General features: G+C 49.4%; 1 protein-coding gene across 1 annotated transcript in view; it reads left to right on the top strand.

Annotated features, from left to right (window-relative positions):
• The first annotated feature begins 594 nt into the window (after positions 1-594).
• The window catches only part of LOC138854317 (uncharacterized), a 458,800-nt gene continuing 434,394 nt past the window's right edge, over positions 595-25,000 (top strand). Inside the window, exon 1 of the mRNA XM_070096752.1 lies at positions 595-4,315. Coding sequence (XP_069952853.1) covers positions 2,716-4,315 — 1,600 coding nt within the window. The 5' untranslated portion in view covers positions 595-2,715. The remainder of the gene's footprint in view (positions 4,316-25,000) is intronic.

The following is a 25,000-nucleotide window of genomic DNA, read 5'->3' as shown; positions in this document are numbered from 1 at the left end:
CAATGTTTCGCCAGAATTTTGCCTTCCGCCTAAATTTACGACGTTTATTTTCTGGCGTTTTAGTGAACGCGAAATTTTTTCAACGTTATATAATTTTTGACAGATTTTTTTTTCGATATTAAGTTCATATAGGCTAAGTTAGGCGAGGAAAAGTTCTAAACCCGTAGGTTTAACTTTCAATAAGGAAAACAGAAAAACATATTGAGTATTTAAGGTTGTGTGTGTGTGTGTGTGTATGTGTGTGTGTGTGTGTGTGTGTGTGTGTGTGTGTGTGTGTGTGTGTGTGTGTGTGTGTGTGTGTGTTTGTGTTTGTGTGTGTGTGTGTGTGTATTTTGTGTGTGTGTGTGTTTTGTTTGTATGTGTGCTTGTGTTTGCGCTCAAACACGCACCAGCGTGTTTAAGTGCGTTTATAGTCGTGCGTTTTTAAGCGTGCGTTAAGCGTTTGCGATCGTGTTTAAACGTGTGTGAGGTTGGTGGAGGGGGAGGGGAGGGGGAGGGGAGTGGGGGAGGGGGGTCGCTGGCAACCCCGGCAAGTCATCCAGTGTTGCCGCCGCCATTGATTTGCCTCCAGTGTACCTTGCAACGTGACGGGTGGTGGTGCTCGCTCCGCCGACCCCGCCGACCTCCGGCCTCTTTTTCGAACCCCCTCTCTAGCCTCTGTTTTGTATACCCCTGAAGCTGTTTGATAATTGACCTTCAAGTGTGAGAGGAAGGTCTGGCGGAGCGCTAGTGAGCCATCAGTGGTCCAGGAGACCGAGCCTCAAGTGCGATAGTTTACACTGATAAAACAAAATTATTTCTCCAGATAAAAAAATATTAAAGAAACGAGGTTGGGTTTTGGTTAAAGGTGTATGTTAAATTGTGGGTTTAGCTGGTGTTTGTGGCTGCAGCTGTGGCGTTTGTGTTTTAAAACACCAACTGTATTTGTATAAACACCACATCGAAATCCTAAACATCACTATCGTAAAACATTAATGGCCTCAGTGTTTATTCAAGAAATATTTGACATTTCCGTAAATTTTCCTACGAGGCTGAAGATTCTGCCCGTCTACAGTGGACTACAAGAATGTTGAGATGATTTTGTTGTGAGATGCTGGAGGTGAGATGCTGAGAGATGAACACCTGTGGTAGCAGTGGGAGATGAACACCTCTGGTAACAGTGGGAGATGAACACCTGTGGTAGCAGCGGGAGATGAACACCTGTGGTAGCAGTGGGAGATGAACACCTGTGGTAACAGTGGGAGATGAACACCTGTGGTAGCAGTGGAAGATGAACCAGGAGAGGTGTGGGGGATGTAAGTTGTGTGGGGCTGTGTGGGAGGATGCTGCCCTCACCTACAATCTCTTCAACACATAATATAACACTTCAACATTTACCAACAACAGTTTACAGTGTTGATATTTAGAATACAAATTAACAATACCGTGATTGGAGCAATTTATAACTTACGCATAAAATGGGAGCACAATGGAGCATCAGCAAGTAACGAGTGTTACTGCGTTTTGTGTTGCAATAAATGTTTATATTTGAATGTTACTGCGTAGTGTTTTACAACACACATGTTTATATACGCTTTCCAAACATAAGAGAAGTTACTTGTTTGTGACTACGCAAACAAAGCGGTGAAGAGCAAACAGGCATTCTATAGTTTGTAAATATATCGTGTGTTGAATACAAATGTGTTTGTCTGCAGCATCAGTGTAAATATCTAAGAAAAGATTCTTGTCTATACATTCAGATGGTTATATTTATGTTAGGCTCTAAACCCATGTGGGTCATTCGGTACAAGAACTAGTGGATACTATATCCTACGTCCACTAAAAACAGGACAGACGCACTGTCATCACCTACCTGTTGTGTTCCCTGAGAGAACTTTGAAAACCAGCATCTATCTTATTTTTGATGCATTCTAATGATAACGAAAACACAAGTGAACGTTGGCTATATTCTGAGTGAATGAAATGAAAAAAAAGAAATTAAGATGCATTTTATAAGTTGCAAGAGACAACTGCAAGTTGCAAGAGGCGAGTACAAGTCGGACGAGCTTCAAACACTCCTTTGTCAACATTGTTTTGCGACACGCACACCCATTGTCTTAACCACTTAACACAAGATAACGACTTCCAGCGAGGTAGCGGCCAGCTCTTCATCTTAGGTCGAGACAACGCTGACTCTCCAACAAGGGCAAGGTACCACCAACTCTCCAGTAAGGTCGGGGTAACGCTGACTCTAAAGCGAGGTAATGGTCACCTCTGCAGTAAGAGTCGTGCATTTCTTCAAGGCTTCCAAGAAGAGAGAATCTTAGTACGTGGCCCTCCAGCCTCCTGAGCCATACATAAGAGGTCCTTAGTGAGTGGCCCTCCAGCCTCCTGGACCATACATGTGGATGTGGCCATAGAATTTCTGTATTTGTATAGCTCAGTGTGTTCATGGCACGAACTGTGGCCATTGGGGCTCGAGTGTACTTATGTACCAGAGTGGCCATAGAAACTTCAGATCTTTTGTGGCCCAGTGTGGCCATGGAAGCTTGAATGAGCTTATGGTCTGAAGTTTGGACATAGAAGTTTGTTGCGCATCACCTGAAGGAAGACTCACATCACCAGAAGCGTAATCATTGAGATTGAAGTGCATCCATGACTCCATGCTTCTATGAGCCGCGGGTGTAGCCATCCATGTATGAGTGGGTGTCCGGCCCGGGGTGCGACCATACATGAATGAGTGGGAGGTGCGTCGTACTCTCTCCCCCGGGAACCCAAAGGGATTCGACCCGGGGGATCCCCAGCCAACACCCGAGAACTCACACCCGAAGACCCGCCAGCGAGTCTCTGCAGCGAGGAGTCGAGGCTTCACGAGAAGTCTGCTGCGTCGCCCTTGCCCGGGTGCTCCTGTTGACGCTGCTGTTGGTGCAGCAGAGTGTCGAGGTTTCCTCCTCCAGCACCACACGCACACCTCCTGCAGCCACCCCTCCAGGGAAGCCCCAGAGGACGCTGACGAAGCTTCACGGGATCCGCTGGCAGCTCTCACCACCTGTGATGCTGGTGACACAGGCGCCCTACCTGAAGTACGCCTCGGCTCCATCCCTAGCCTCGTCTCTGATCGATATGTCGGATACTTCCTCATTTTCGTCGGTAAAACGCGACGATCTTCACTGGTCTGGTGGTCTATCCCAGGAATCTTCACCCCTGCTGAAGAAGAGGGTTCACCGCCTGCTGCGTCAGATGGTGCGGACTAGAGTCGGACAAAAGAGGCCGAATTCCTTGTCTGAAGCCTCCTACCGTTCCTCTCATGGAAAGAGTGATGGAGAGTGTTGTCTTGCCTCACGGCTCTTACGCGAATATGACCTAAGTGCAGACGGTGACGTGCAAGATCAGTCCTCTAACAGCGTGGAAGATCATCCCCATAAAGGCACGGAAGATCATGGACTTAACCGCCTGGAAGATCACTCGCTCAAGCGTGCGGGAGATCACTCTCTCATGCGTGCGGGAGACCAGCCTCTTAACAGTGTGCCAGACGGACACACACATGGTGAAACTGCTGGGAATAATGGGAGCAGCGCACCTGAGGGTGCTGCTCCCACTGCACTAAACCCAGGAGACACCAGCGGGGTTGTAAAGTGGGATTCTCAGGGGTCACAAGAGAGACCCCAGGACACTAACTGGGGGTCCCCGGGGAGCGAAGAAGCAGGCCGGCCCGGGGTGAAAACTGCCTGGCCGTCTCTTGTCATTGCCCGGCCACCAGACCACAACACAGGCGGGGTCCAGAACCCTCTTGATCCGGGACAAACTAGCGATCCGACGAAGGAAATTGTTCCTATCAAGGCAGGCGTGATCGACAGCGCCTCTCTCGATCATCTCCTAGTGGAAGGTGACGAAGCTACGGCGAGATACGTGGAAACTCCCTCACCTCCTTGCTCCTTTTCTGCTGAAGTTGTCTCCCCGAAGGACGAGACGCAAGCTGAGGCTCCTCCTCCTTCAGGTATCCCACTGCCGGAAGGAAATGATGCAGGGGATACCTTCCGCATCTCCCTCTCCTCCCCAGGCAAGGAAATAGATACTCGTCTCAGAGTCCAGGGGGTCCTCGACCCCCAGCCTGAGTTCCAAGTCGTTCAGATGGAAATTTCTCAGCAAAGTGGTGAACGACGACTGGTGGATGACGACAGCGACGACGATAACGACTGGGAGAGTCGTAGTGAGGAGGAGGATGGCAGGAGGAGGCGCCAAGAGGAGGAGGAGGAGGAGGAAGATGAGAGAGCGGAGGACAGAGAGAGGACAAGTGCCACCCACACAACGTTGCTTTACAGACGCAAACGCAAAAGTGAGTACTGGAGAGTCCTATTAATTCATCCATACGTCAGTCGTTTTTATGCGTGAGTACATGCACCTGTGAGTACTTTCTCTGATATATTTGATGCTAGAGTACATGCATCTGTGTGTACCATCCCTGTTATGTTTGGTGCTAGAGTACATGCGCCTGAGTACCATCCCTATTATGTTTGGTGCTAGAGTACATGCCCCTGAGTACCATCCCTGTTATGTTTGGTGCTAGAGTACATGCCCCTGAGTACCATCCCTGTTATGTTTGGCGCTAGAGTACATGCCCCTGAATACCTTCTCTGTTATGTTAGGTGTTAGAGTACATGCCCTTGAGTATCATCCCTGTTATGTTTGGTGCTAGAGTACATGCCCCTGAGTACCATCCCTGTTATGTTTGGTGCTAGAGTACATGCCCTGAATACCTTTTCTGTTATGTTTGGTGCTAGAGTACATGCCCCTGAGTATCATCCCTGTTATGTTTGGTGCTAGAGTACATGCCCCTGAGTACCATCCTTGTTATGTTTGGCGTTAGAGTACATGCCCCTGAATAACTTCTCTGTTATGTTTGGTGCTAGAGTACATGCCCTTGAGTATCATCCCTGTTATGTTTGGTGCTAGAGTACATGCCCCTGAGTACCATCCCTGTTATGTTTGGTGCTAGAGTACATGCCCCTGAATACCTTCTCTGTTATGTTTGGTGCTAGAGTGCATGCCCTTGAGTATCATCCCTGTTATGTTTGGTACTAGAGTACATGCGCCTGAGTACCATCCCTGTTATGTTTGGTGCTAGAGTACATGCCCCTGAGTACCATCCCTGTTATGTTTGGTGCTAGAGTACATGCCCCTGAGTACCATCCCTGTTATGTATGGTGCTAGAGTACATGCCCCTGAGTACCATCCCTGTTATGTTTGGTGCTAGAGTACATGCCCCTGAGTACCATCCCTGTTATGTTTGGTGCTAGAGTACATGCCCCTGAGTACCATCCCTGTTATGTTTGGTGCTAGAGTACATGCCCCTGAGTACCATCCCTGTTATGTTTGGTGCTAGAGTACATGCCCCTGAGTACCATCCCTGTTATGTATGGTGCTAGAGTACATGCCCCTGAGTACCATCCCTGTTATGTTTGGTGCTAGAGTACATGCGCCTGAGTACCATCCCTGTTATGTTTGGTGCTAGAGTACATGCGCCTGAGTACCATCCCTGTTATGTTTGGTGCTAGAGTACATGCGCCTGAGTACCATCCCTGTTATGTATGGTGCTAGAGTACATGCCCCTGAGTACCATCCCTGTTATGTTTGGTGCTAGAGTACATGCCCCTGAGTACCATCCCTGTTATGTATGGTGCTAGAGTACATGCCCCTGAGTACCATCCCTGTTATGTATGGTGCTAGAGTACATGCCCCTGAGTACCATCCCTGTTATGTTTGGTGCTAGAGTACATGCGCCTGAGTACCGTCCCTGTTATATTTGGTCCTAGGGTACAGGTGCCTATGAGTACATGCCTTTGTGAGTACATGCGCCTGTATAAATCTTTCCTGTTACGAACGGTGAGGTCGAGTCGCAGCTCCTAGGACCAGACTTGATTGCTTCTTGCGTTATTCTCTCCGCCATACCTGTTCCTGAAGCTACGTATGTAGTTAGTACTCTTCGTCCTCATGAGTACTTCACTCTAATACCACTATACGAGAAGGAAATGATCGGATTGTGTGTGTGTGTGTGTGTGTGTGTGTGTGTGTGTGTGTGTGTGAATACGCTACACTACACTGTGTGTACTCTACAGTGGGTGAGTATTCTCAAAACTTTGTGTATACTATACACTCAGAATTCTCTACAATTTGTGTGAATACTCAATATTGTGTATGAATACTCAATATTGTGTATGAATATTCTTGACTGTGTATGATTTCTCAACATTCTAGAAGAGGAAAGTTAGTGGTAGAAGTCTGCTGAGAAGGAAAATCTACGTCTCTCTGTTTACTGTTATCGTCTGAGACGAGGATAGTAAATCAAAAGGCTCTCTCCCCACTCTCAGAGAAGACATACCATGCCATACTGCATAAGCGGTGTGGAGTTAGCGGGCGAGATGGAGTGGCTGGAAGGCCAGGGCTATAAGCTCTTCAATAGTACTACTACTACGACTACTACTACTACTACGACTACTACTACTATTACTACTATTACTACTACTACTACTACTACTACTGCTACTACTACTACCCCTACCCCTACTACCACTGATACTAATAATACCCTACTCACTCACTACCACAAGCACACTACTGCTGCGCTCACCACCTACCACCAAAGCACACCACCTGCGCTGCCACCTACCACCACCACCAGCACCACCCACAGCACTCACCACCGCCGCCGCCACTACTCACTCCACTAAGACCACCACCTGCTGCCACTACCACCACCACGCGCGAAGCACCACCCCAGCCGCTGCCACCCACACTACCAGCACGCACTGCACCTCCGCACCACCACACCACACACAAGCACACCACCTGCTGCCGCACACTCACCACCACCATCAGCACCACCACCTCTGCGCCACTCACCACACAAGCACCACCTGCTCGCCACACCTACCACACAGCACTACCACGCGCTGCCACCACTCACAAGCACCTACCACTGCTGCTGCCACCACCACCACACAAGCACCACCACCTGCTGCCTACCACTCACCACAAGCACCACCACCGCGCTGCGCACCACTGCACCACCAGCGCCACCACGCCGCCACACGTGCCCCACCACTAAGCACCACCACGCCGCCACCACTACCACCACAAGCACCACCACCGCCGCCACCACCACCACGCACAGCACCACCACCGGCGCACAGCCTACAGCACCACCGCGCGACCACCACCACTGCCACACTCACCACCACAGCACCACCACTGCTGCTCACCACTCACTCACCACAGCACACCACCCGCCGCTGCCACTCACCACAAGCACTACCACCGCGCTCACCACCATGCCACCATCGCGCTGCTCATCATCACACAAGCACACCACGCTGCTCACCACTACCACAAGCACCACTCACTGCGCTACCACCACACTACACAAGCACCTAGCCGCTGCCACACCACTACCACAAGCACCACTCACGCTGCACACCACTCACAAGCACTACTCACCGCGCCACTACCACCATAGCACCACTCACCGCTGCACACCTACACACATGCACTCCACCACTGCTGCCCTACACTCACTACAAGCACTGCGCTACAATTATTCAGCCACACATAGGAGTTAGTTTACCATCTTTATGCACCTGGTACTCATGCAATTATTCAGCCACACATAGGAGTTAGTTTACCATCTTTATGCACCTGGTACTCATGCAATTATTCAGCCACACATAGGAGTTAGTTTACCATCTTTATGCACCTGGTACTCATGCAATTATTCAGCCACACATAGGAGTTAGTTTACCATCTTTATGCATCTGGTACTCATGCAATTATTCAGCCACACATAGGAGTTAGTTTACCATCTTTATGCACCTGGTACTCATCCCGTGGACGGTAGATGGAGGGACAGTAGTGAGCATAGCTGCTCTCCACACATTGGAGAGAGGAACTTGCTGTCTCTGGTCACCTATCAGTAAGTAGGTACCTTACACCTGTTGCCCCTGTTCACCTATCAGTAAGTAGGTACCTGGGTGAGGGTGCAAGTGGCATCCTGGGGAAGAGGATTAAGGAATCCCAGTGGAAATCGGCCAGTTTGATGACATGGCTTTGTCGGCTTATCCTGGGTTACTCTCCCTCCAGGATAACGTAAACAAAAAATCTCCTCCTCTTCCTTCTTCTCCTTCTTCTTCACTAGTAATAATCTTGTGATAAAGATGAATGGATCGAGGCCGACAAGTGATATGAACATAATTTACAGAAAGGAACTTTATTAAGACGTCTCGCCTTCGTTAGCGGCTTCTCCAGTCAATTGTTGAAAGGAGAAGCGAAACGTTTCAAAACTGGTCCGAGTGAACGCGTGATTCTCGTACCGAGGATAGTGAAGCTTTATGGAATCACGACTTCTAAACCGGGACAAACCGATGGATACCTCGTCCTGCTGGAATAAGAACCGTGTCAGTGTAGCAGGACATCGAAATGTCTGTAAACTATGTTCATTCCCAGTTCTCTGATGACTTGGCATCTTCCTTAAAGAAATGTGTGTGTGAGGGGGCGAAACGTCGTCAGTAAGGGATTATACTGCATTGGTGTCTCCTTACCCATTATGTCGGTATTGTGTTTCATTTGTTTTCACAGCGTCTGAGTGTAGCGAGTGTGTTTATAGAGGTGACGAGCCACACACATACCACATACCATTAACAAAGATATTGCAATTATTATTTTGTGGATTGTCTGTCACGTAGGATGTAGAGTCAGTTACCATTTTGATATTTTCTTCATAAAACTTCTATGTGAGAATAATATGAACGCGTAAATGATACATTATTAAGCCAGGTGTATCATATTATGCAACCCATAAGAACACAGACTAGGTAAACACTGGTCACGATCCGGTCGACGTAATGAAGTGTTTAGATATTGGCAAAATAAATTAGTGAAAAAGTTCATTCGACTCTCGATTATTCCTTAGAATAAAGTGATTCAACACAGCTGAGCCAACGACAAGTTCCGTAACTAGAGTGTGTACACACCGGCGATGCAAATCACGCACTAAGTCCTGGCCAGACAGCAGAAACAGAGGCGGACTGCCACGAACACTGAGTCAAAGTCGGGGCTAAGACAACCAATGCACTTCAAGAACAATCTCTCCTCGCCAGACAGAGGCATCAGTAAATTTATTTAGGCACATGTACACATAAGTACAATTATCATACATAGTGTAAATTGGCATAAATCTTGGTAACAGATACAGACAAATTGATTTACAAACACAAGTCAGCAAACACTAGGATATATATATATATCAGAAAACGTATCTGTCCTGGAACCTGGATTACTTCCAAAATACAGAGGTGTGAGTGACTTATTTCCATTGTCACAAAGGTGTTTCACAGTGGCTTTGTCCTGACTCAGAGCTGAGTCAACACAGTCCTGCTGCTGCTTCTAACACTAAACAGATTTTCCACTTGGAGACTCTCAGACGAATGTTAATCAGAAATATCAAAGCCATGCTAAGCGTCTTCGTGATTTACCCAAACGTTTCGGAGTCTCAGACTCCATCATCAGTGCTAAAATTTTTAAAAAATTAATACAAAGCTGAATAGCTGGTTCACATTATGAAGAGTGAAATATTTTTCTAAATTCGGCAAATTCCCTGACAGCAGTGATCCCTGACAGCAGTGATCCCTGACAGCAGTGATCCCTGACAGCAGTGATCCCTGACAGCAGTGATCCCTGACAGCAGTGATCCCTGACAGCAGTGATCCCTGACAGCAGTGATCCCTGGCAGCAGTGATCCCTGACAGCAGTGATCCCTGACAGCAGTGATCCCTGACAGCAGTGATCCCTCACAGCAGTGATCCCTCACAGCAGTGATCCCTGACAGCAGTGATCCCTGACAGCAGTGATCCCTGACAGCAGTGATCCCTGACAGCAGTGATCCCTGATAGCAGTGATCCCTGACAGCAGTGATCCCTGACAGCAGTGATCCCTGATAGCAGTGATCCCTGACAGCAGTGATCCCTGACAGCAGTGATCCCTCACAGCAGTGATCCCTCACAGCAGTGATCCCTCACAGCAGTGATCCCTCACAGCAGTGATCCCTCACAGCAGTGATCCCTCACAGCAGTGATCCCTCACAGCAGTGATCCCTGACAGCAGTGATCCCTGACAGCAGTGATCCCTGACAGCAGTGATCCCTGACAGCAGTGATCCCTCACAGCAGTGATCCCTCACAGCAGTGATCCCTGACAGCAGTGATCCCTGACAGCAGTGATCCCTGACAGCAGTGATCCCTGATAGCAGTGATCCCTGACAGCAGTGATCCCTGACAGCAGTGATCCCTGACAGCAGTGATCCCTGATAGCAGTGATCCCTGATAGCAGTGATCCCTGACAGCAGTGATCCCTGACAGCAGTGATCCCTGACAGCAGTGATCCCTGACATCAGTGATCCCTGATAGCAGTGATCCCTGACAGCAGTGATCCCTGACAGCAGTGATCCCTGACAGCAGTGATCCCTGACAGCAGTGATCCCTGACAGCAGTGATCCCTGATAGCAGTGATCCCTGACAGCAGTGATCCCTCACAGCAGTGATCCCTCACAGCAGTGATCCCTCACAGCAGTGATCCCTGATAGCAGTGATCCCTGACAGCAGTGATCCCTGACAGCAGTGATCCCTCACAGCAGTGATCCCTGACAGCAGTGATCCCTGACAGCAGTGATCCCTGACAGCAGTGATCCCTGACAGCAGTGATCCCTGACAGCAGTGATCCCTGATAGCAGTGATCCCTGATAGCAGTGATCCCTGACAGCAGTGATCCCTGACAGCAGTGATCCCTGACAGCAGTGATCCCTGACAGCAGTGATCCCTGATAGCAGTGATCCCTGACAGCAGTGATCCCTGACAGCAGTGATCCCTGACAGCAGTGATCCCTGACAGCAGTGATCCCTGACAGCAGTGATACCTGACAGCAGTGATCCCTGACAGCAGTGATCCCTGACAGCAGTGATCACTGACAGCAGTGATCCCTGACAGCAGTGATCCCTGGCAGCAGTGATCCCTGACAGCAGTGATCCCTGACAGCAGTGATCCCTGACAGCAGTGATCCCTGACAGCAGTGATCCCTGACAGCAGTGATCCCTGACAGCAGTGATCCCTGACAGCAGTGATCCCTGACAGCAGTGATCCCTGACAGCAGTGATCCCTGACAGCAGTGATCCCTGATAGCAGTGATCCCTGACAGCAGTGATCCCTGACAGCAGTGATCCCTGATAGCAGTGATCCCTGACAGCAGTGATCCCTGACAGCAGTGATCCCTCACAGCAGTGATCCCTCACAGCAGTGATCCCTCACAGCAGTGATCCCTCACAGCAGTGATCCCTCACAGCAGTGATCCCTCACAGCAGTGATCCCTCACAGCAGTGATCCCTCACAGCAGTGATCCCTGACAGCAGTGATCCCTGACAGCAGTGATCCCTGACAGCAGTGATCCCTCACAGCAGTGATCCCTCACAGCAGTGATCCCTGACAGCAGTGATCCCTGACAGCAGTGATCCCTGACAGCAGTGATCCCTGATAGCAGTGATCCCTGACAGCAGTGATCCCTGACAGCAGTGATCCCTGACAGCAGTGATCCCTGATAGCAGTGATCCCTGATAGCAGTGATCCCTGACAGCAGTGATCCCTGACAGCAGTGATCCCTGACAGCAGTGATCCCTGACAGCAGTGATCCCTGATAGCAGTGATCCCTGACAGCAGTGATCCCTGACAGCAGTGATCCCTGACAGCAGTGATCCCTGACAGCAGTGATCCCTGACAGCAGTGATCCCTGATAGCAGTGATCCCTGACAGCAGTGATCCCTCACAGCAGTGATCCCTCACAGCAGTGATCCCTCACAGCAGTGATCCCTGACAGCAGTGATCCATGATAGCAGTGATCCCTGACAGCAGTGATCCCTCACAGCAGTGATCCCTGACAGCAGTGATCCCTCACAGCAGTGATCCCTGACAGCAGTGATCCCTCACAGCAGTGATCCCTGACAGCAGTGATCCCTCACAGCAGTGATCCCTGACAGCAGTGATCCCTGACAGCAGTGATCCCTGATAGCAGTGATCCCTGACAGCAGTGATCCCTCACAACAGTGATCCCTGACAGCAGTGATCCCTGACAGCAGTGATCCCTGACAGCAGTGATATCTGACAGCAGTGATCCCTGATAGCAGTGATCCCGGACAGCAGTGATCCCTCACAGCAGTGATCCCTGACAGCAGTGATCCCTCACAGCAGTGATCCCTGACAGCAGTGATCCCTCACAGTAGTGATCTCTCACAGCAGTGATCCCTGACAGCAGTGATCCCTGACAGCAGTGATCCCTGACAGCAGTGATCCCTGACAACAGTGATCCCTGACAGCAGTGATCCCTGACAGCAGTGATCCCTGATAGCAGTGATCCCTGACAGCAGTGATCCCTGACAGCAGTGATCCCTCACAGCAGTGATCCCTGACAGCAGTGATCCCTCACAGCAGTGATCCCTGACAGCAGTGATCCCTGACAGCAGTGATCCCTGACAGCAGTGATCCCTGATAGCAGTGATCCATGACAGCAGTGATCCCTGATAGCAGTGATCCCTGACAGCAGTGATCCCTGACACCAGTGATCCCTGACAGCAGTGATCCCTGATAGCAGTGATCCCTGACAGCAGTGATCCCTGACAGCAGTGATCCCTGACAGCAGTGATCCCTGACAGCAGTGATCCCTGACAGCAGTGATCCCTGACAGCAGTGATCCCTGACAGCAGTGATCCCTGACAGCAGTGATCCCTGACAGCAGTGATCCCTGACAGCAGTGATCCCTGACAGCAGTGATCCCTGACAGCAGTGATCCCTGACAGCAGTGATCCCTGACAGCAGTGATCCCTGACAGCAGTGATCCCTCACAGTAGTGATCTCTCACAGCAGTGATCCATCACAGCAGTGATCCCTCACAGCAGTGATCTCTCAAAGCAGAGTCAGACAGCTGACGCAGACGAAGGTCACTACAGTAAGACACAATCACTTGGCCCAAGACGCTGCGTCTCAAGTTTCATGTGACCTGAGGAACTCACCACATTTCCAGCATTAAACTTGAACAAGTCAGTAAGTTAGCTGGGGAGGGATAACAACTCTCAGTCGGTAAGTTAGCTGGGGAGGGATAACAGCTCTCAGTCGGTAAGTTAGCTGGGGAGGGATAACAGCTCTCAGTCGGTAAGTTAGCTGGGGAGGGATAACAGCTCTCAGTCGGTAAGTTAGCTGGGGAGGGATAACAGCTCTCAGTCGGTAAGTTAGCAGGGGAGGGATAACAGCTCTCAGTCGGTAAGTTAGCTGGGGAGGGATAACAGCTCTCAGTCGGTAAGTTAGCTGGGGAGGGATAACAGCTCTCAGTCGGTAAGTTAGCTGGGGAGGGATAACAGCTCTCAGTCGGTAAGTTAGCTGGGGAGGGATAACAGCTCTCAGTCGGTAAGTTAGCTGGGGAGGGATAACAGCTCTCAGTCGGTAAGTTAGCTGGGGAGGGATAACAGCTCTCAGTCGGTAAGTTAGCTGGGGAGGGATAACAGCTCTCAGTCGGTAAGTTAGCTGGGGAGGGATAACAGCTCTCAGTCGGTAAGTTAGCTGGGGAGGGATAACAGCTCTCAGTCGGTAAGTTAGCTGGGGTGGAATAACAACTCTCAGGCAGTAAATTAGCTGAGGTAAGATAACAGTTCATAGCCTGTAAGTTAGCTGGGGCAGAATAACAGCTTTTAGCCTCTAAAAAACATGCCCCGGCCGGGATTGAACCCGCGGTCAGAGAGTCTCAAAACTCCAGACCGTCACGTTAGCCACTGGACCAGCTAGCCACAATAAGATTCGTCCAACTAGGTATATTTCTACACCATAGGAAGGTTAGCACAGGCACCACTGTGACCACAAATGCGGGTTCAATCCCGACCGTGGTATGGTTTGTTTGCAATCGTGTCATTACGATTTCGTGAGTCATGTTGACGGCAGTGAGGGGACTTGAGCTAGAGTTCGTCACGGCCACGCTAGCTGGAGATTCGTCTGTTAAAACTAGCATTTGTGGTCACAGTGGTGCCTGTGCTAACCTTCCTATGGTGTAGAAATATACCTAGTTGGACGAATCTTATTGTAGCTAGCTGGTCCAGTGGCTAACGCGACGGTCTGGAGTTTTGAGACTCCCTGACCGCGGGTTCAATCCCGGCCGGGGTATGGTTTGTTTGCAATCGTGTCATTACGATTTAGCCTCTAAATGAGTGTAGGTAAGATAACAGTTTTAAGAACACCAATTCAACGGCATTAAAGAAAAAAGAGGAGCATAAAGTAAAACACTTAGATAACACGAACAAGATAACGTGAGTGAGTTGAATCTCTGAGCTAAGTTCCTCGTGGTAATCTGGTTCGGATTCCACAACTGAAGCTTACAATTTTTTGTGTGTTCTCTTTCTGGCAGTGAATTTGGTGTTATTTATGGTAGGTGTTATGGGGGGTCGAAGCCCCTCGGCCTGGTCCATGACCATGTATGTTAGCAGTGGAATATTTCTAACATGTTCGTGAATATAAAACAATGTGGGGTTTATGGGAATTTGGTGTGAAGACGGTTTCGTGAGGTGATGTTACTAACCAAGTGAGAAATTCGTGACTAAAACCAGTTTGAATGTGTGGACCGACTTCAGAACTTCCATGTACGGTTTGTGTGATGGTAATGCCATTGCTGGTGAGAACAGGTTGGTCCAGAGTTTGGGAGATACGGAATGAGGTTAATTTCTGTGTGGTGGTGGTCGAGGCGATCAGTGCAGATCCCAAACACAGCCAGTTCCTTCTGTCTGCTTCCTTGATGATTAGTTTGGCGGTGGGGAGGAGGGAAGTTCGCCAGCTGGTTCTCTGCTCTGCGCTGAGCGGTACTGGCGTTGTTGGTGTGATCCATCTGGCAGGCACTTGTGTGTTCTCTGAACCTCTTCATGCTAGATGCTTCACATCCACGATAACAAACACAGCCTGACTTGGCCCTCTAACCTGAACTGAACCCCTTCCCTGACCTGAACCCCTACCCTGACCTGAACCCCTACCCTGACCTGAACCCTTACCCTGACCTGAACCCCTACCCTGACCTGAACCCTTACCCTGACCTGAACCCCTACCCTGACCTAAAACCCTACCCTGACCTGAACCCCTACCCTGACCTGAACCCCTACCCTGACCTGAACCCCTACCCTGACCTGAACCCCTACCCTGACCTGAGCCCCTACCCTGACCTAAACCCCTATCCTGACCTTAACCCTTACCCTGACCTGAACCCCTACCCTGATCTGAACCCCTACCCTGACCTGAACCCCTACCCTGACCTGAACCCCTACCCTGACCTGAACCCCTACGCTGACCTGAACCCCTATGCTCACCTGAACCCCTACCCTGACCTAAAACCCTACCCTGACCTGAACCCCTACCCTGACCTGAACCCCTACCCTGACCTGAATCCTTACCCTGACCTGAACCCCTACCCTGACCTAAACCCCTACCCTGACCTGAACCCCTACCCTGACATGAACCCCTACCCTGACATGAACCCCTACCTTGACCTGAACTCCTACCCTGACATGAAACCCTACCCTGACCTGGACCCCTACCCTGACCTGAACCCCTACCCTGACCTAAACCCCTATCCTGACCTGAACCCCTACCCTGACCTGAGCCCCTACCCTGACCTAAACCCCTACCCTGACCTTAACCCTTACCCTGACCTGAACCCCTACCCTGATCTGAACCCCTACCCTGACCTGAACCCCTACCCTGACCTGAACCCCTACCCTGACCTGAACCCCTACCCTGACATGAACCCCTACCCTGACCTGGACCCCTACCCTGACCTGAACCCCTACCCTGACCTGAACCCCTACCCTGACCTGAACCCCTACGCTGACCTGAACCCCTACCCTGACCTGAACCCCTACCCTGACCTGAACCCCTACCCTGACCTGAACCCCTACCCTGACCTGAACCCCTACCCTGACCTGAACCCCTACCTTGACCTGAACCCCTACCCTGACATGAAACCCTACCCTGACCTGGACCCCTACCCTGACCTGAACCCCTACCCTGACCTGAACCCCTATCCTGAACTGAACCCCTACCCTGACCTGAGCCCCTACCCTGACCTAAACCCCTACCCTGACCTTAACCCTTACCCTGACCTGAACCCCTACCCTGATCTGAACCCCTACCCTGACCTGAACTCCTACCCTGACCTGAACCCCTACCCTGACATGAACCCCTACCCTGACCTGGACCCCTACCCTGACCTGAACCCCTACCCTGACCTGAACCCCTATCCTGACCTGAACCCCTACCCTGACCTGAGCCCCTACCCTGACCTAAACCCCTACCCTGACCTTAACCCTTACCCTGACCTGAACCCCTACCCTGATCTGAACCCCTACCCTGACCTGAACCCCTACCCTGACCTGAACCCCTACCCTGACTTGAACCCCTACCCTGACATGAACCCCTAACCTGACCTGGACCCCTACCCTGACCTGAACCCCTACCCTGACCTGAACCCCTACCCTGACCTGAACCCCTACCCTGACCTGAACCCCTACCCTGACCTGAACCCCTACCCTGACCTGAACCCCTATGCTCACCTGAACCCCTACCCTGACCTGAGCCCCTACCCTGATCTGAACCCCTACCCTGACCTGAACCCCTACCCTGACCTGAACCCCTACCCTGACCTGAACCCCTACCCTGACCTGAACCCCTACCCTGACCTGAACCCCTACCCTGACCTGAACCCCTACCCTGACCTGAACCTCTTCTGAAGAAGAGAATCTCAACTAACACATGAGAGAGAGAATTGAATATCACAGTCTGGCTTTGTTTCCAGTCATTGTTTGGAATCTCAAGTTACATATATCTCTGGTGATTAGCAGATCAATGCATCAGGACTCTCTCATCAGCGGACTGACAAACACAAACACTCAAAGTCCCATGAAGGATTCATACAGGAAAAACAGGAGCTCAGTGAGGGATCACACACACACACACACACACACACACACACACACACACACACACACACACACACACACACACACACACACACACACACACACACACACACACACACACACTCACACACACACACACACACACACACACACACACACACACACACACACACACGCACATACATACATAGGATATCTTTGAACCCTAATAAATACTTGAGCAATGAGGACATTCCGACAGTAATAACCTGGAGGGTTGCTGCCTGGAGGAGGGTTGCTGCCTGGAGGAGGGTTGCTGCCTGGAGGAGGGTTGCTGCCTGGAGGAGGGTTGCTGCCTTGAGGAGGGTTGCTGCCTGGAGGAGGGTTGCTGCCTGGTGGAGGAGGGTTGCTGCCTGGAGGAGGGTTGCTGCCTGGAGGAGGGTTGCTCCCTGGAGGAGGGTTGATGCCTGGAGGAGGGTTGCTGCCTGGAGGAGGGTTGCTGCCTGGAGGAGGGTTGCTGCCTGGAGGAGGGTTGCTGCCTGGAGGAGGGTTGCTGCCTGGAGGAGGGTTGCTGCCTGGAGGAGGGTTGCTGCCTGGAGGAGGGTTGCTGCCTTGAGGAGGGTTGCTGCCTTGAGGAGGGTTGCTGCCTGGAGGAGGGTTGCTGCCTGGAGGAGGGTTGCTGCCTGGAGGAGGGTTGATGCCTGGAGGAGGGTTGCTGCCTGGAGGAGGGTTGCTGCCTGGAGGAGGGTTGCTGCCTGGAGGAGGGTTGCTGCCTGGAGGAGGGTTGCTGCCTGGAGGAGGGTTGCTGCCTGGAGGAGGGTTGCTGCCTGGAGGAGGGTTGCTGCCTGGAGGAGGGTTGCTGCCTGGAGGAGGGTTGCTGCCTGGAGGAGGGTTGCTGCCTGGAGGAGGGTTGCTGCCTGGAGGAGGGTTGCTGCCTGGAGGAGGGTTGCTGCCTGGAGGAGGGTTGCTGCCTGGAGGAGGGTTGTTGCCTGGAGGAGGCTTGCTGCCTGGAGGAGGGTTGCTGCCTGGAGGAGGGTTGCTGCCTGGAGGAGGGTTGCTGCCTGGAGGAGGGTTGCTGCCTGGAGGAGGGTTGCTGCCTGGAGGAGGGTTGTTGCCTGGAGGAGGGTTGTTGCCTGGAGGAGGCTTGCTGCCTGGAGGAGGGTTGCTGCCTGGAGGAGGGTTGTTGCCTGGAGGAGGCTTGCTGCCTGGAGGAGGGTTGCTGCCTGGAGGAGGGTTGATGCCTGGAGGAGGCTTGCTGCCTGGAGGAGGGTTGCTGCCTGGAGGAGGGTTGCTGCCTGGAGGAGGGTTGCTGCCTGGAGGAGGCTTGCTGCCTGGAGGAGGGTTGCTGCCTGGAGCGCTGCCTGAACCCTCGTACACCTCTTGGAACCTCCTACCCGCAAAAAACTTCCCTCCTCTCCCTCCCCTCCCTCCCCCACCTCCCCCCACTAAAAAAAAGAGTCCTCAAGACCTCCAGGAAGACCGAGGCGGAAATAACAGGTCTTACATCGCTGTCGTGGTCCTCCGTCTCACTGCAAGAAGAAGAGGTCGACCGTTTCTCTGGACTGAAAGGGAAAGGGACCCCCCTACTCAACCCCTCCCCATCCCCACCTCATTCCCTATTTCTTCCCCCCTCATCCCCCTTACCTTGAAGAGAAGACGGGAGGGAGGGAGTGCCGATCCGAGGGAGCCGGAGCGACCTTCCGCACTGTTCTTCCAGTGAAAAATAACCTCTGCCTCCTCCTCCTCCTCCTCCTCTTCCCTTCTTCCCCCTCACGGGTTTAGCGCCCCCGCAAGAGCGGGGACGCCCCATGGAACTGAACTAATTTTCTATTCTCGTAGGATTTCTCTCTCTCTCTCTCTCTCTCTCTCTCTCTCTCTCTCTCTCTCTCTCTCTCTTCTCTCCTCTTCTCTATTTCTATCTTCTCTCTTTCTCTTCTCTCTTCTCTTTTTGAAGCGCCAAACCCTGTACTGGCCAGTCGGCGCCATGAGTGTTTCTACTCACCCCGGAATATATATACTAGAAATCTCCGAAGCACTAACCCAAATGGGTTTAGAGCTTTGTTTTCATAATAATAATAATTATAATAATAATAATAATAATAATAATAATAATAATAATAATAATAATAATAATAATAATAATAATAATAATAATAATAATAATAATAATAATAATAATAATAATAATAATAATAATAATTTATTATTATTATTATTATTATTATTATTATTATTATTATTATTATTATTATTATTATTATTATTATTATTATTATTATTATTATTATTAACCTACATTTCCAGGATGTGGGTTAGTTATGATTGTTAGAACCAGGGAATTAACTTATTCTAACACTAACATATAACCATAAACTAACACAAACACCTACACAGCAACACTAACAACACTCACACAACACTAACAACACTCACACAGCAACACTAACAACACTCACACAACACTAACAACACTCACACAACACTAACAACACTCACACAACACTAACAACACTCACACAACACTAACAACACTCACACAACACTAACAACACTCACACAACACTAACAACACTCACACAACACTAACAACACTCACACAGCAACACTAACAACACTCACACAACACTAACAACACTCACACAGCAACACTAACAACACTCACACAACAACACTAACAACACACACAACACTAACAACTATACACTCGATCTTAGCACTCAAACAGTCCCAAAAAATGGCTTTGTAACCTTTGGGAACGTAACTAAGGAAGCCGAAATGCAACTGGAAATAACAATGGTGCCATTTAAACAACAGTGCAATTTAAAGAACAGTGCAATTGAAGCAGCAGTGTCTTGTAAACAACACTGCCATTTAAACAACAGTGCTAATTAAACAACAGTGCTATTTAAACAACACTGCCATTTAAACAACAGTGCTAATTAAACAACAGTGCTATTTAAACAACAGTGCCACTGGCAATGAGCACATCAGACAACTTTTAAATTACCCTGAATCTTCCCGACGACTCTAAAATGGTTCTTTAAATAGAGCTGTACCAAAAATGGAACAATTAGAAATGGCCTGGAATACGTTGAAGAGAAATGAAAGAAGCTAGAATATCTGAGAGTGGCTTCAGTTGGTGATGTTTTCCACGATAGTTACTGGAAAGTATCGTCCAGCTTCCAGGCTTCAGTTGGTGATGTTTTCCACGATAGTTACTGGAAAGTATCGTCCAGCTTCCAGGCTTCAGTTGGTGATGTTTTCCACGATAGTTACTGGAAAGTATCGTCCAGCTTCCAGGCTTCAGATGGTGATGTTTTCCACGATAGTTACTGGAAAGTATCGTCCAGCTTCCAGGCTTCAGATGGTGATGTTTTCCACGATGGTTACTGGAAAGTATCGTCCAGCTTCCAGGCTTCAGATGGTGATGTTTTCCACGACGGTTACTGGAAAGTATCGTTCAGCTTCCAGACTTCAGCTGGTGATGTTCTGAACGATGGTTGCTGGAAAGTATCGTCCAGTTTCCAGGCTTCAGCTGGTGATGTTTTCCACGATGGTTACTGGAAAGTATCGTTCAGCTTCCAGACTTCAGCTGGTGATGTTCTGAACGATGGTTGCTGGAAAGTATCGTTCAGCTTCCAGGCTTCAGCTGAGACAGTCAGGGAAAATCCTCAGTGTCTCGGAGATTGTACTGCGTGTCCTGGCGAGTTATTTTTGATACACTGAAAGTGAGTTAAGCTGAAAGTGAGTTAAGCTGAAAGTGAGTTAAGCTGAAAGTGAGTTAAGCTGAAAATGAGTTGAGCTGAAAATTTAGTTTAGCCTAATCCAACTAAGATTTTAGATAAGTTTACAATAATTTAATATTAAACAAAATTAAAAATATTTTTTTTCGTAAGTTCAGAATGATTTTTGCGAAAATATTGCATGCACAAATTTTCGCTTGCCTTATTCGGCAAGATGAGCGTTGCACTTTACACCAAAATCGCAAGTTTTACCTATTCGTCACGATATATATATATATATGTATACAACTAGAGGTGTATACACAATGTGTATATATACTGAGAGATTATTAAATTTCCATTTTAGTTATTAAGATAATAGTCACAATACCGAGACTGGAACTATTCACTATAACCTTGACGTTTCAGTTCCTTCTGGATTATTGTCAGGTCACAGCCGACTTGACAGTGGTCCAGGATGGACCGAAACGTCGTCACCAGGTTTCTAAGTATTAAGTGAGGGGGTTAGTGTAGACGTGAGTTTGGTAGGCTTATTGGCTAACTCACTAGAGAGTTCCGTGTCTCTTCCGCGGAACGGTCTGGAACGGTCTGGAACGGTCTGGAACGGTCTGGAACGGTCTGGAACGGTCTGGAAGGCGGCCAAACCACCATTCTGCTGATGGTTCTAAATACTCTCAGCGCTAAAATTCTCTCGTGTGTGGGAGAAGAGGTGGGAGAGGAAGATGAAAATGATTCTTGAACCTACTGCACTCGAAGCAAATGCGTTCCAGAGGCCTCATGCACCCTCCTGGAAATGGCCGGACATAACTCACAGCCTGGAAAATGGTCCTGAAAGGTGGAGGTAAAGACTGGCTTGTGGCTGGAACAATCTCAAGAACAGCTCCTGACCCCACATACTCACACACACTCCTGGAAGGTGGAGGTAAAAAGTGACTTGTGGCTGGAACAATCCCAAGCACAGCTCCTGATCCTACATATACACACACTCCTGGAAGGTGGAGGTGAAAATTGACTTGTGGATAGAAGAATCCCAAGCACAGCTTCTGACCCCCACACAAACACACACTCCTGGAAGGTGGAGCTGAAGACGGGCTTGTGGCTGGATCACTCCCAAGTACAGCTCTTGACCCCCTCATACACACACACTCCTGGAAGGTCGAGGATAAGATTGACTTGTGGCTGGAACAGTCTCAAGCACAGCTCCTGACTCCACATACACGCACATTCCTGGAAGGTGGAGGGGAAAACTGACTTGTGGATGGAACAATCCCAAGCACAGCTTCTGACCCCCACACAAACACACTCCTGGAAGGTGGAGCTGAAGACGGGCTTGTGGCTGGATCACTCCCAAGCACAGCTCCTGAACCCCACACACACACACACTCCTGGCACAACTCATGGCACCATTGTATTTATGGAAGACGATCTGCATATGTAAAGAAGGGGATTCTTCAGAGCATTTCCTCGCGCCTGGTCTGGTGTTGGCACTAGTCTGCAGGTCGCACGTTTACCTTCCTTTTCTTCGTTGCCTTCTTGTTCTTCCATATTATTATTATGTCGTTGGTCTCTGCTATTTTTTATTGTTTATTGTTTATATCGCTATTGTTCGTCCACATAACGCAAATGTGTCGTCCACATAGCGTTGATGAGTGTGTCGTCCACACAGCGTTGATGAGTGTGCCGTCCACAAGATGTTGATGAGTGTGTTGTCCACATAGCGTTGATGAGTGTGTCGTCCACATAGCGTTGATGAGTGTGTCGTCCACAAGATGTTGATGAGTGTGTTGTCCACATAGCGTTGATGAGTGTGTCGTCCACAAGATGTTGATGAGTGTGTTGTCCACATAGCGTTGATGAGTGTGTCGTCCACATAGCGTTGATGAGTGTGTCGTCCACATAGCGTTGATGAGTGTGTCGTCCACATAGCGTTGATGAGTGTGTCGTCCACAAAGCGTTGATGAGTGTGTCGTCCACATAGCGTTGATGAGTGTGTCGTCCACATAGCGTTGATGAGTGTGTCGTTCACATAGCGTAGATGAGTGTGTCGTCCACAAAGCGTTGATGAGTGTGTCGTCCACAAGATGTTGATGAGTGTGTCGTCCACATAGCGTTGATGAGTGTGTCGTCCACATAGCGTTGATGAGTGTGTCGTCCACATAGCGTTGATGAGTGTGCCGTCCACATAGCGTTGATGAGTGTGTCGTCCACATAGCGTAGATGAGTGTGTCGTCCACAAAGCGTTGATGAGTGTGTTGTCCACATAGCGTTGATGAGTGTGTCGTCCACAAAGCGTTGATGAGTGTGTCGTCCACATAGCGTTGATGAGTGTGTCGTCCACATAGCGTTGATGAGTGTGTCGTCCACATAGCGTTGATGAGTGTGTCGTCCACATAGCGTTGATGAGTGTGCCGTCCACATAGCGTTGATGAGTGTGTCGTCCACGAAACATACATGTGTCGTCCACACAACGTAGGACGACAGAAGAAACGTTCAGCTTTAAGATGTACCGTATTTACTGAGCCTTCCCTCTCAGGTTATTGATCACGTTTCGCCAGATAGTCTGGGCGAAATGTGGTGAATAGAGGCTCCATGTAACTGAAGATAAATGGTTCAAGGAACCGGCAAGATGATAAATTAAACACTTGTGCACCATTTGGAAATCTTTATCGTTGAAACGTTTCGCCAGCCAGGGGCTTCTTCAGTCCAATACAGAGAAGAACGGTGGAAGATGAAGAGTTTGAGGTAATCAGTCCCTCAACCTGGAGTCGATGTGTTCATTATATCAGTCGTGATAAAAGTACAGCGTATGCTGATAGGTTAGACAGGGAATTCTAGACTTGCTTACGCTATTGACCTGACTTACTTACAGTAGTACACAAGCTTCTTTTCCGAGTATGTCTGTACTTTAATCAGGATTGGTGTACTGAATATGACTCCAGGCTGAGGGACAGATTACCTCAAATTCCTCTTCTCATCAACAGAAGGGTGGACAAGGGGCTCGAACTGCGGTCCATAAATTGACAGTCCGATGCTCTATTGTCTCGGCCGCCCGGGCTTCTAATAGGAAGGAATCGGAACTAATAGTTACTGTATTATATACCGTCAGAGGCACCAACTGTAGCCCAACTGAGCCCCTTCCCTCGGCCCAGGAGCTTTAGCAGTAGATCTGTTCTTAGTCCCCTCAAGACCACGTCGTCTGTAACTCAGATTAAGTTGTAATCAACAACTATCAATGAATAAACAGAAGGAATGGAGGAGAGGCTCGAACTGTGGTCCATAATTTCACAGTCCGACGCCTCGGACTGTTGTCTGTTTTTCTCGCCTTGATGTGACTTGACAATTGTCCAAAACTGGTCGAAATATTGTACCACGTGCAAGTTGTTAGGTAAAGGGACACAGGTGAACTTAATGTGACATTTTATTGTGGCAACGTTTCGCTCTCCATGATCTTTGTCAAGTTGTTTTGTGCAAGTTATTTGTGAGTTGTTCCTGTCACAGTAGGCTGGGTTAGGCTTAAGTTAGGGTAGGTCAACAATACCTCAGGGAAGGACAAAGCTTGTCTCCTAGCGGTGAAGGCACCACATTTAGGAGGTTTCCTTACAGCTGTTCCTAATTCCAGCCTGGGCACTCGACTCGACCCACAGGCCATTCGGATTGGTGTTGCTCTTCGCCTAGCTGCCAAAATACTCACCGAACAGAGTTGCATTTGCGGCAGGGCGTCAGCTGATCAAATTGGACTACATGGTTTTGTCTGCCATACATCAGTTCAGTGACATCATCAAGAGAAGTCTCGCCACAGCCTGTTGCCCAGCTGAACGGGAACCTTAAGTACTGAAGTCTGACGGAAGTCAAAAGCGTCCAGATGGAGCCACTATGTTACCCTGTAAGGATGGTCAGTAGATTACATGGGACTACACCTGTGCTTCTACTCTGGCTTGTCATACCACGCCCACCCATCACCTACTACACCAACCCATCACCTACCTCGTCCGCACATTGCCTACCACGCCCACTCATCACCTGCCACGTTCACCCATCACCTACTACTCCCACCCATCACCTACCACACCTACCCATCACCAACTAGCCTTAATGTCTGTCGTGTAGGAGATAGACTTTAAACCCCACTAACCCACCAACCAGCCTTAATGACCATCGTGTAGTAGATAGACTTTAAATCCCACTAACCAAACAACCAAAATAAAGCATTTACATTTAAGACAAAGTTGGAGTCAGGACACATTGTTACGCAATAATAATATTCGTAA

This window comes from Cherax quadricarinatus, chromosome 54 (assembly GCF_038502225.1).
Source record: "Cherax quadricarinatus isolate ZL_2023a chromosome 54, ASM3850222v1, whole genome shotgun sequence".
In the NCBI taxonomy this organism is placed as follows: Eukaryota; Metazoa; Arthropoda; class Malacostraca; order Decapoda; family Parastacidae; genus Cherax; species Cherax quadricarinatus.
Note: the sequence above shows the minus strand (reverse complement) of the source record. Positions and strands in the feature narration are given on the sequence as shown.